General features: G+C 54.6%; 1 protein-coding gene across 1 annotated transcript in view; it reads right to left on the reverse strand.

Moving 5' to 3' along the window:
• The window catches only part of MARCO (macrophage receptor with collagenous structure), a gene marked incomplete at both ends in the record, with an annotated part of 126,298 nt that overhangs the window by 112,010 nt on the left and 1,094 nt on the right, over window positions 1-13,194 (reverse strand). The window contains 4 exons of the mRNA XM_082841067.1: window positions 8,823-8,901; window positions 8,984-8,999; window positions 9,136-9,218; window positions 9,643-9,791. Coding sequence (XP_082697193.1) covers window positions 8,823-8,901; window positions 8,984-8,999; window positions 9,136-9,218; window positions 9,643-9,791 — 327 coding nt within the window. The remainder of the gene's footprint in view (window positions 1-8,822; window positions 8,902-8,983; window positions 9,000-9,135; window positions 9,219-9,642; window positions 9,792-13,194) is intronic.

Genomic DNA, 13,194 nt, shown 5'->3' on the forward strand with positions numbered 1-13,194 from the left:
TCCTTTGGGGCTTCATATCATTTAACCCCTAAATGTGACACACTCTTCTCTTTTTTTACTCACAGGCCAGAGACCTGGGATCTGAGTTTACAGAAGGACGTGGGCCAGGAGGTCCTCCCTCCATGGGCAAGGGTACAGACCCAGAGGACAGAGGAGCAGCTTCTCTGGCCCACCAGAGACTTGTCACAGAGAGTCCAAGGCCCTGTAACCCTCTCTCACCTCCCCACCCCCAGTCAGCTTTCCTGACCTCTCACAGGGAATGCTCAGGACAGCCGAGCTTGCCAGCCCTCCCATCAAACTAGCTCCTGGGCAGAAGTGCCGGAGGGAGGCCAGCCCGCCTGCTCTCTGAGCCCAGTTCCTGCAATGCATCTACCACCCTGGACCAGGACAGCGCATCTGCGCTGGACTGGGTTGTCTCATCCACAGGTGCTGGGCATTTTCCCCTGGACAGAAATGGGAATGATGTCCCCATGTTTCCTCTCCAACCTCCCGCCCCCCCCCCCCCCGCCCCTACCCCTACCTCCGCCTTGAGGGAGAATTTCAGTCTGGTGGTTTCTGTAGGCCTTTGGCCCATTCTTCTGTAAGGACGCCTGTGGAGAAGGGAAAGGGGAGCTCGATTTCCCAGGCTATTGTGGGACCTAGTAACATGCTATTATCTGGAGGAAATGTTGAACATTTCGGCTCCCAGGGCCAGACAGCCTACAGTGTGGAAATATCTGAATTTCTGGAAAGATTGTTTTTCAGTGTCTGACATTGTGTTGACAGCCCACGGAGGAGGAGAAGGGCTTGCTTGCCGCAGTGGAATAGAAGCCACATTTCCTGAACAGCCTGCTCAGATCAGAGTGTTTTTAAAAGAATTAACCAACATTATGAAACAAAATGCTTGGGTACCCACAGCCCACGACAGACACAGCAGCCGGGGTAGAAATACAGATGCTGAACAAAGATTGGGAGTTCTGCGTGATGAAAAGGATGGTGGCAGTGAGTGAAAAGGAACAAATAAAGCCAGCAGGGGAGCACGGTAGCTCTGGGCAGCACCACAGAGCTGAGGCCCTCGTCCCAAAGGACACTGCTCGCTCTGTCCAGCCTCCCCCCTACCCCCCGCCTTTGGTCCAGAACCTGGCCCCGCTGTATCGCCTCAACGCCACCCCACACTCCCTTCCCACCAACCAAAGGAAACCAAAGGACAGAAATTAAAACAAAAATGTTTTTTGGCCGTGAAATTCCTAGAGGAGGGAATGTTTTCTGGTGAGTAACATCTTCAGAAAAACAAAAACGCTGACTCGGCAGATGTTGCTAGAAAATTATCTGCAACATCAAGTGTGTCTTACTGGGTGACTTATCCGATTTGGAAACAAATTCTCCATGATGTAGCAAGAGTCTCACGTGGCACGGCACCGAGTAAAACAACAACAACAAAGACAAAACAAACTTGTTGAAAATTTACAGAAGTTACACATGCATATTCATTCCCATTTCCCCCCAGAGGTTCCTAGGAAAGAGTGAAATGGCAAAGCCTAGAATTCCTTTTAACTGTGAGTGTGTGTTGCGTGTGTGAGTGTGTGTGTGTGTGTGTGTGTTGTCAGTGTCTGACCTTATAAACCTCTTCAGTTTTGACCGTGAAATATCACATGGCCTAACCCCCAAACCCTAACACTCCCGCTGTTAATCGCATTCCTATTTGGACACCTTAAAAAAATACCCAGGAAAGCACCTGTTTCTGTATGATTTGTAAAAAGTTTTACTTTTAAAGGTAAGGTGTTTTTGAGTTACTGAAGCCTAGCTTAAACAAAACAAAGCACTTGGTTTTTAGAGCTTAACTAGACGAGAATTTTTTTTCTTTTGAATAATAAAAAAAAAAGTCAGCTATTTTCTTCCCAAATGATAAGGGGTATGTCATCACATAGCAGTAAAAACTGAAAATCCAATCAAATTAGGTCTAACAAAAAATGTCAGCTGGAGGAGCCTGAAATTGTAACCTATTCCCCAAGTCACTGAGAAATAAAATTAGGGCAAATTGTAGGGTGAGAAGTAGCGGTAAAGTATCCAGGTTTTTGACTCTACAAAACCCCTAAAAGGCCCAGTGCTTTCTGGGGGAAATTTCCAAAAGCCTCAATCATGAGTCACTGTAATTTGCTGCCCTCTGAGCCTCCACTGGTTTTGGCATACTTCAGTGCCCCATGTCTTCAGCCCAGCAGTAGTGGGGAAGCTTCAGCCGGGAGAGGGTGGGGGTGAGGGGGTGGGTGGTGGTGAAATTGCCTTATAAGGAAACTTTAAGTCCTGGGGAAGGCCTGGTGTTTCATCAAACTAGAAAAATGTTAAAGACCTGAGACCTTTTGCCCCTCCCGTTGACAGTTCAGAGACAGAGGGGAGTTAGGGATGTGTGTTCCCTAACAGGACATCCTTCTATTTAAACGTGAAGGGTAACCAGGGTATAACCCTCCTAACGGCTATGTCTTAACCAAGCTCTGGAAGATGGAAGACACCCAGATCACAAAGGTCAGACCTTGATGTGAGCACACCGTGGAGCCTGTGAGAGCCTGGAGGAAGCAGAATCCACCATGGGGGTAGCCACACCCTGGGAATCACTAACTTCCCACTTTACAGGTGATGGGCTCCAGTGTCAGATAAGGCAGTAACTTTAGGACTCCCAGCTGGAATTAAACCCAGGTGATTTACAGGCGATAGGTGCAGGACCTAGAGTCACCACCTTACACCCGGCCACTCAGAGCTGGGGCTCTGCAGCAGAAAGGACGGGTGTTCCCTGGGATTCTCTTAGACTCGCACATTTGGGCTCAGCATTGGGTTGTCTGGGATGTGCTTCCCGGCACATAATGACCACCATCAAGATTATTATTGGCATTAGACATTTACATGACACTTAATATTTTCAAAGCATTGTACGGCCACTTAATTAGTTTTTCCTTGCAACATTCCTGTCGAGTCCACACTTGATAGCTGGGAGACTGACGGGGGGTTGGGGTGCAAGGAGAGATAAATGCTAAAGGTTGATGGAGAAGAGGGGATGACAGCACTGTCTCTTGGCTCTCCTTCTCTCTGGTGACCCAGCCAAGTTAAATAACCTCCCCTACTCCCTGCAGATTCTGCACTCCCAACCCCCAGAACCCCACAATCAAGGCAACTGTAACCTCCAGGGCAGAGTGGGGGTTCGGGGCGGTGGGGGGAGAATCTCTTTGGTGTATTTTGGCTCAAGGTTCAGACACCTTTCCAAAAAAAAAAAAAAAGGCAAGTTCAAGTTCACACTCATTCATAACTACAGACACCTTCAGTCTCTTTCCAAATCTCCAATAAAGCAAACTGTGGATTTACAGGGTTGTGATTCCCAGACCCAGGGCAGCCTTGGATAGGATAGGAAGATTTTAGCATCTGACGAGTCCTAATTAGGTTTGGACACAGATCCCACCTTAGAGACAAGACCTCACAGCCAGGCCTCTAGTTCTGCTCCTGGGATTCAAGGAGAACGCTCCGGGGAGGAGATAGAGGAGGGAGCCATGGCTGAAAGACTAAAACCCCAGGCGGTTAGCTGCGGGACGCACCACCCCGGGGCGGCACCGGCCCCCTCTTCTCAGCCCACCTGCACTTTTCCGAAGCGAGCTGAGGCCACCTCCTTTTCCTCTGCCTGGAAAGTCCTCTCACCAGGGGCCGGGGGAGTTAGAATTAATGGCAACCCCTTCTGCGAAGCACCAGCTGCAGGTTCTGGGGGCCGGCAAAGTTTCCCCTGGCCTGGAGCCAAGGTAGAGAGGGATGGACCTGTGTCTCCTGCGATTCTTATCCTAGGTCCCCTCTTTCCCTCCCGAGACAGATTCGCGCCCTTTCCTTCCCATTCCCACACTCATCCTGGTCAAGGCAGCTCCAAGACGTGGGAAGGGCTGGTGGGGACTGGAAGGGGAGCGATCCCGAGGGCTGACGGCTGGGAAAGGCTGGGTCCCCGGGATTTTGCCACTGGCCTCAACCGCCGCCGGGACGCCCATCACCTGAACCTGACAATTGAGGCGCAGGTCTGAGGAAGCCCGGGGACTTGTCCTCTGCGTGGGACCCGAGCGCCCTGCGCGTCCCAGCCAGGGTCCTCGTCCGCTGCCTGAAAGCAAGTCTGTAAAAGTCTGGGCCTCGGCGATCACCCTCGCAGCCGCCGAGACAAGCCACTGAGCGTGGAGGCGCGTCCCAGCAGCTCCGTCCTGCCCGGACCAGCTTTTCTGCCCCCCCGCCGCCTGCTGCAGCCAACCAAGGCCGAGTCTGGGCCCCTTCCGAGGTCACTAAGCTTGGAAGCTCGAAGAAAGAGCACCAACAACAGCCATGAGTGGCTGCGGCCTCCTCCGCGCTGCTCCCTGGCGAGGCAGTCCGAGTGATGGAAACGGAAGGTCATCTCCCCGGAGAGGATTCCAGTCCCTGCAGAGGATGGGAGATCTGCCTACCCCGGGGAGGGCCTGGAAGCTCGGGCTGAGGGCTCCCCTGAAGGAGCCAGACTCTGGCCCAGGGCCGGAATCCTGCCCGCCTAGAGCACCTGGGAGCGCTGAGGCCTCGCGTCGGTGCGGCGGGAGGAAGATGATAACCTGCTCCCTCCCTGGGGCCTGGGGGCGACTTCGAGAGTGCCCTGAGCGGATTGTCCCCATCTGGCGCCTCCAGAGCTGCGGACAGATTCTGCTTTTCATTTTCCACTTGCTAGGGGCATGCCTGTGGGCTACTTTACGGCTCTCCGTGCCTCAGTTTCCTCCTTTGTAAACTGGAGAGGAGAAGCTACAATATCTCAATAGGTTACTGTAAGGATTAAATGAGCTAACCCAGATGGAGAGCTTAGAGCTGCGTCCAGAGCACACCCGATGTATGCTGGCTATCGACTCGTCAGCATCCTTATCTCCTCTTTTGGAGAAAGGGGACCTTTAATCAATCAATCAATCTCTCTCTCTCTCTTTCCCCCCCCCACCCCCGCCATCTCTCTCCTTATCGCTTTGTCTCTCCCGATGGCTCTGTAGACCGGCAACATCTGAGTGAAGTGTGAGAAAAGTGCAAAGTAAATCCGTTCCTTTTCTTATGCCGGTCCCGCCACAGAGGTTAGTCTGAGCTGTGCACATTGGAACCGGCGTTTTCCGCCCCAGCACGGACGACGTTCCCGTGTCTCGGTCAGCTCTCCGCAGTGGCGTCTTGTGATTCCTGAAATCTGGGTTTCTTGGCCGGCCTGGGACAGTCCAAGAGGTGGTGGGATATACACGGAATCCCTGCCATTCCTCGTTCCGCCGGGAGACAGTGACCACGCGGCCTCCCCGCTCAGCCCACAGCTGCAGCCCAGGGCTCCCCTCGGGCCCCAGTGCGCGGGCCGTGCGTACTAGGCCCAAGCCTGGAGTTCCCATTTCCCAGGCCGACCTGGCTTAGCAGGGTGGCAACCAACAGGGCTTCAACACCGAGGGCAGGGGACGCAAAGTCCGGAATTCCACGGGTCAGGTCTGAGGGGCTGGGAAACCGCCCTTGCTGTGTGAGTTCCGCGGAGAACCGGGACCACCAACCGCCCCGCCCTCCCCACGCCGGCCACTAACGCGACTCGACCTCGCGGAAGCGGGAGAAAAATTCTGAGCCGCACAGACCGCTAGGACGTCAGGGCTACGCCACCAACTGACCCCTCAAGGCCTCGTTTCACGTTCACCAAGACAAGTGACCAGACCCTTGATTTTCCCATCTCCAAATAAGAACACTAACCCCTGGCCCTGAATCGCACTGTGCGCCGGTCGTCAAGACGCTGAAATTCACCACTTCCGAGGAGCCGGCAGCCCGTAACGATTCCTGGACTCGCGGATCGAAAGACCAGAAGCGTCCTCTCCATTCCGAAAGCAATGGGTCCCAGGTTCAAAGGGGCAGCCCCTCTGGGTGTCCCAAGGGGAATTTCTATTCCTAGAGGAGGGGATGCTCGCCTTCGCTCAGCTGTCGTCGGATGCAGCCGATCTGGCCTTGCGCGCTGCCACTGGCCACTCAGGAGCTGAAGATGAGGCTAGCGGGCCTGCCTGCTGCTCTGTCAGGTGCGGACCGTTTGGGGGCTCCCCAGTGGGCACGTCTAACCTGGGCAGCCCGGAACTCCAAGCAGAAGTCATAAGAGATCTCCGGGGAACTAGAGCAAAATATTGTCTCCCACACCCTCTTTCCGTTCTTTATTAATTTCATGGAGAGTTCAAGGGGAACTGGCTTAAGGTCTGAGCTATCCTACATTGGTCTCCACTCCCGCCTGTACTGCTCTTGCGACACCATCTATCAAGGAGCCTCCGGTCAAGAGCTACCCCCTACCCCACCCCAGGGGTCTCAGAGTGTCCATGGCTTCAGCCGTCTCTCTAGTTCCGTCTAGCCTCTGTCCTTCCGGGTCCTCTCTGACACTGACCGCAATCCAGGGCCTGAGTCTTCTCTCCTAACCCTCCCACATGTGTGTCCATTATGTTCTCCCTGGCCCCATGACACCAGTCCTCCCCAGCAGTGTCCACACTGCAAAGTGAACGAAGTTTTCCTGTTAGATTTTTTTTTCAAGTTTAAGTAAAGGGGCATGTATCAGGATTATTCGGGCCAAGAACCGTCCTGACCCCACTCAAATGAAATCTTTGGACAACTGAGAAAAGAGTAATATTAACTGAAGCAGGTATACATTAAATATGTATAAGAGATTAGGATATAAATGGCATATAAAGGTCCAGAATCTATTAAGAGCTAGAAACAAATACAAGACACAGGTGTCTACATATCCTGCTTAGATTCAATGTTAGATTCAAGGTCAGAGTCGAGAGGGGATCAGTATAATCCAGTTCTCTCAGTTTACGAGTAAGGAAACAGGCCCGGAGAAAGCCGGGGGCCTTCCCAAGGTCGCATGGTAGGCAGAGGCGTCAAAGGAATCCAATCGCGACTCCCAACGCAGGGCCCATCCCACTGGAACGCAGGCGTTTCTGCTTAAGGAATCACAGAGCTAAGAGCCCCTCATGGGCTTTTCTCTCCACTTTAGCTCTCACGAGGCGAGGGGATTCCCGGAAGGATCCCCTTCCGGGAATCCCGTAGTCTGTCCCCAGTCAGGTGTCTACTGTCAGGAAAGGGTCTGGTTCTCCCGGCCCTGGGAGGTCAAATCCAACCTCCCCCAGACAGCCTCGCGGGCCCGGGAGCACCACACGGATGCAGTTCTCCTATAGCACCGATAGGTGGCGCGTTCCTCACAGGAAAACCGGCCGGGAATCCGCCCGCGCCCGTAAGACCCGGCTCCCTGCCCTACCCATCTGCCTAGGGTCCCTCTCCCGAAAGAAAACGGACAGAAAGGGGGTGCAGCCGGGGGACTCAGGCTGGGTGCCGGAGGGTCTGAAAAGAAAGACCCTAGAAACTCTGATTCTAGCACTTCGGCTCAGAGTGGCCTCACGCTCTCTTTTAAGAGGCCAAAGACCTTTGAGGGCAGAGGGTAAGGCTCTGCGCACTTGGCCAGGGAAAACACCGGGACCCAATAGGGTCACCCCCTGGTGGGGTGTAGGGGGCGTTATCTCCCCTCAACGAGCGCCTCCACGCACCCGCTCGTTCACGCACGCTCGGCGGCTGCCCTCCTCTGCCACTATCCCCAGGCCCCATTCTTCCGCCTACTTTTTATTTTTTTTCTTTTAATATTGGGGCAGGGGGGGAGGAGGGAAGCCCGGCGCTTTTTCAATTGCGACGATAATTGTCCTCGAGATGGGTTTCTTAATCTGCTCATCCATTATTGACTTCTCTTCTAATATTTGGTTTTGCGGCTTTGATCGCCAGAAGATCACAGACTTGACTCCTTTGCATAACAATTTTGGGGCGGGCGTCCTTGGTGCCGGAGGGGAGGGACGTGCCCGGAATGGCTTTGGGGTCCGTATTCCATCCCTCCCCCCGCCCACTGCCCATGAGGCCAGCCTTCCTCTCACTGACCTCCCACCCCTAACAGCACCATTCACGCCTGGAAACTTCTGAAGGCGAGGGGGGGGGGTGGGTTGGAGAGGAAGCAGCTAGACCCCGCCCCGCCTCCCCCCCCCCCCCGTGGGAGCAGGAACAGTAACGCCCTCCAGTGGGACCGACGAAGGGAGGGATTGTGTTTCCCCCTCGCCTCCCACTGCATTCCCAGCGCCAAGAGATGCTGCCTCTTCTACCTCACAGACAGATTGGGGAGAGAATACACCTTACTTGGAGGAGAATGGAATGGGGTTGGCAGGCGCGGGAAGGAGACCACACCCTCATCTGGCACTTAGGCCGCGGGACAAAACTCAGATGTCCAAGGTTCCTGACGGCCTCTGTGGGACCCTGACCTAGTCCCTTTCCCGCTCTGGGCCTCAGTTGCCTCATCTGTGGAGTGGGCTTTGGGGCTATTCTCTCCCCGAGCGAGGTCCCTTTGATGTTGACCTTGCCACGTGTTGCCCGCTCTTCCCCCAGTGGGGCCTTAGGGCTTAGGGATTGCACAGGTGGGTTTTGGTGGGGAAGAGAAAACCAGTGGCTATTTTAATCAGGATTTAAACAACTCCTTCCTTCTGCCTTTGCATAATTCAATGATGGGGGCGGGGGAGAGGTGGTAGGGGAGATTTGGGGTCAGAGCCCTCTGGTCGTTGCTCTTTCACACACCTCACTTGCAGAGCCTCGGTCGGAGGGAGTTGCTCTCAGGTTCCCAGCTGGCACACAAACGCACACACCGAGACTGCACACATGGCCACGCACAAGCACAGCCACAGGCGCAGAGCCCATGCACACACTTACACTTGCACACACGGACACAGCGCAACCACGCAAGGGTTAGAGAAACACGAAAAATGCACACAACCGTTTCGTGCCCACTGGTACACACGCACCCACCTGGGGCCTCTCACACACACAGTCACATACAAACACGCAGGCGCCCGGCCGCACGGTCGACCCCCACTCCGGTTTCTGCAGGAGCCCGGGGACAGAGAAGGTGGCCGGAGAAGGCCTGGACACTGCAGTGACCCCTCCCCCCCACCGCCGATCTCACCCGCACGCGATCCAGTCTGAGCTCGGAGGTGGGGCTGGGGGCTGGGGGGAGGCACGCGGGTGCTCGCCCCTCTTTCCCTCTCCTCTCCCAGGCGCGCCAGACTTCCCTTCCCCACCCGCCCCACTTCCAGCCCAAACTTTTCCCTCCCTCACCTCCCCACCAGTTCCCCGAAGCGCCGATCTCGGTGGGAACCCGGAGTCCTCCCCGCACCCTCCCCGGGGAGGGGGTCGGGAGGCTGCACCCCGGAGAACGAAAGGGGGGCGAGGCCTGGCTCGTGCCCCGGGGCCAGCGGGGAGGGCGGCGGGAAGGCGCCGGCCGGGAGCCGGAGCGCCGAGAGCCGGGTGCGCGGACTTCTGCTTCCTCTTCCCGGGTCAGTGGGAGAAGAGCCCTGGGATCAGCCCTCACCCCTATAGGAGTCGAGGGAAGAAGGATGACTGCTAACTCTGGGGCGAGCCAGAGAACACGGTTTTGGAACCACAGGGGCACTTCTATGCGAAGGACTTGGATATCGTGGGTGTTTTCTTCTCTTCTTGAGTTATATTTTTGACCACACCTTTGGAGTTGGGTCTGGACCTCCCGGGGAGCACGGACTCAGCCGAGGGGGGCAGCAGAACACGGAAGCCACGCTGGTGCCTCCTCGCTCCCTCTCACAGCGGTACCCAACGGCGTGCACACTCCCGAGGCCAGGCGGTGTGGACCCTGACCCGCGCCGAGCCGGATCGAGGCAGGAGCCGCCACTCGGACAGGTGGGGACCTGGGTGGGCAGGGGGCCCCCTAGGCCTGGGGATCGCCAGGCTCTGGGAACCTTCTGGGGAGGAGGAGGGAGTGAGAGAAGGCGAAAAGCAAAATAAAGGAGAGAAGAAAATTCGAGCGTAGCAGTTGAATTTACTCCGAGTTTTTCTTTTTTAGGCGGGGCAGGGTGCGAACATTAGGGTTTCGATTCTGGGGTTTGGGTGGAATTCAATGTAAGGAGAAAAGCAGGATGTCTGTTTAAAGTGAAAAATATAGAGAGGAGTGTACGTAGTCGCCTTGCTTTCGGGAGCCATGAGCTCTAAAATTCCCGGCTCGGGGTGGGGGAGGGGGGCTGGCTGGCTGCGTGGTGCAGCTTTAGGGCGGTTTGGGGATACCGAGGAGAAGGTGAATCCGAGCCCGAGCAGCCCTAAGCCGACGAGGCAACCCGCCGGCAGCGACGGGTCTGGTGTCTGCGCCCTGGTGTCCGGGATGTCAGGAGCCGACCCCGTGCTCGATTTTCGGGAGTCACTGAGATGTTTCCCCCATTTCCCAGTCAAGCGGAGAAAGGGCTTAATTTTCTCTGTTGTCCGGCTTTAAAGGGGAAAAAGCACCCCAAAACAAAAACTGATTCTAGAACAAAAAAATCCGTGTTGTGAACTGCCCCTCCCTCGGATAAAAGGGAGAAAACCCTGAGGGGAGGCAGGATGGTAGGGGCATAAATCCAAATATTGAAATCCCCAGAGGTGACAACCTCCCACAGGAAGCTTTTGGGGGGCTTTCTAGGAACCTGGACATTTATGGCTGTACTTCTTGCACACAGAAAAAAAAAAGAAATTCTCCCTGCCTCACCCCCCAACCCTAATCTTCTGGGTTATCTACAAATAAAGCAGCCGCCCCAATTTCTAGAGTCAACAGAACATTTTATTTCTAGGGTTTGCCTCCCACGCACTGCCCCACCCACCTCAGCTTTATCCCTTCCCCTGCCTCCCCCAGTTCCACTCCAAGCTTCCAGCAGAACCAATACCCAAGGAATCCCCCTGCACCCACCCACCTCCACATTATTATAGCCTCCAAATGAAGACCAAACCCCCAAGCGCTAATTGAATTAGTCTATTGAAAGGACTGTCAGGTACAATGACGTGGCTCGAGGCCCTACATTTCCCAAGGTCTATAGGCTTTGGGGACCTGCGATGTATAGTCTGACCTTCCGGCTCATAATAATACCGCGGCACTTGTAGCAGAAATCTCCTCGCATTCACTCCCAACAAAACCGCTGGTCACCCAGTCCCCGTAGGAAGGCTGCCCGCTATTGTGTTGCGACAACTCATTCATGTCCCGCGCCACGAGGCCCCACTGCCATCTGATCTACACTCGAAATGCGATTACCACCATGTGCATGCAACACGCTCGCACTCTCGGCCCAACGCACGCACGCCTGGCCAGGCTGCGAGGTTTTCTTTCACAATTCTCCTCACACCCATCCACAAAAGAGAGGTGGAAGCGGGCAGGACCGTGACATTTGTCTTTGCCTAAACGAAATCCAAAGTTCTGTGGAAACGTGAGATGGAGGGAGACTTCTCTTTCCTGAACAGCGTACACCAAAACCCTCAGGAAACACATTTCTCCATGCCCCACTGGTGGCGCAGACTCGGGGGTACACACTGATGTGTACATACACGAGCCTCCAGCCATGCACACAAACACACAGACACACAAACAATGCTTTCATGGACTCATTCCTCTCTCTTTGGTTCTCACATATACAAGCAAATAGACACGAATACAGGCTCCTACCCTTCACAGCCAAGGGCCACCCTCCACATCCATAAGCAGTTTTTGCAAGATTGGGAAACAAAGGAACAGTATCCCAGCCTTCACTGTGAGAAGCATTCATCACCACCCCCTCATCATTTTGACCCCCATACTTCTCTAGCATCCCGCAGACACACAAATACTCCCACCTCGGTTTGGCCAGGTGCCTTTTGCTCAGTGGAAGGCCCTGGTTAGCTGCAATAGAGGAAGTCTGGGAGTGGGAGGGAGGCAGGAATTTTGGGGAGTCCCCCTGTCTTTCTTACCCCACCCTCCGCTATTGAAAGCCTCTTTGGGCTCCCTTCTTCCTTCATTGAAGTAGGGAAAGAAATCCCCCCTTTGGCATTTAAAGTTCTTTTATTTCTCGTCATTCTCCACTTTTATGTGGGCTGGGTATGGAAGTGGAACTTGGGGACAGTCAATTTATTGCAGAGGTATAGCTAGGTCAGTGGCCTCCTGTGGGCCATCTTACCCCAGCAGAGCTGCACAGCTCAGAACTTCAGGTAATGGAAATGGGCACCGTGTGTCTCCAGACTTCCATGTCTTTGGCCCAGGAGCAGAAGGCATTTGGAGAAAAGGGCTCCATTCCATTTGCGTAAATTTCCCCAACCTGCTTCCTGCCAGCCCACCTCCCTACCTGGACTCTATCAAGTTGGAAGACATTCCTTAATTCTCAAAGGCACAAACCAGTACCCCAAAAAGGACTGCCACAAACGTGTACTCACATGTGCATACACATTGCCCCACACACACCTAACCCCTTTACCCACATGCTTGTACACACGACTCACCCTGCCCGTATTTCCTCACCCACAGGCACGGTCCTGGGCTCACTGTGAGTCCTCTGGACCCTCACACACCCACCTGGGTCAACATTTGCTCACTCTGACACCTGACTGTCAGGCTTGCCAGGACACCAAACCGCTAACACCGAGTTCCCAATAATATGTCCATTTTCAGGAGGTAGAGGAGGGCGTGGGCTCGGATGGGGGTCACGGAGAGCAGGCGGCTCTAGGTGCCGAGCATCCGGAGAAGGCCTGGCCTGGGGGAGGACTGGGGTGGGGGGCGAGCCAGCGCGCAGAGCGCCGCCTAATCCAGCCGGAGCTCGCGGGCTGCGGGTGCATTTATCATCCCATTACTGTAACAAATCCGGGCTCCACTACATGAAAGGTAAAATGAATTACCGACGTTAAGCCGTCAATAAAGTCATTTCTGTAAATGGTGTCTCCAAAGGGCCGCCGCATTATTCAGCTGGCTTTATCAGCTGGCTGGAAATTACGTGGAGGAGCCGGGCCGCGCGGCGCGCGGGGCCGCTCACTTTGATTAAGCGTCTTGCCAGAGCGATGTGACAGAGCTTTTGACCAGGGTTTTATTCACAGGCCTGTGATGAACGCCAAGCTGATCAGGCGGAATGAAGAGTAATTAAAACCTATAAATTATCTTCCGCAGCCCTTCTCGAGGCGTCTCCTGCAGGCGAGATAAGGCGTCGAGACCCTATTTACGGCGCTGAAAGGGACCGCAGCGCACAAAAGCTACGCGGCTAAATAGGATATTGATAGTGTCCTAATTAGAATTTAATTAAGTACCCACGCTCGCTTGCGGGATAAAGATTTCAATTTTGCGAACTTAAATATAAATAAACTCCCACCCCCATTTCGGGGAGAAAGGGT

Source organism: Leucopleurus acutus, assembly GCF_964270905.1.
Source record: "Leucopleurus acutus genome assembly, chromosome: 6".
NCBI lineage: Eukaryota > Metazoa > Chordata > Mammalia > Artiodactyla > Delphinidae > Leucopleurus > Leucopleurus acutus.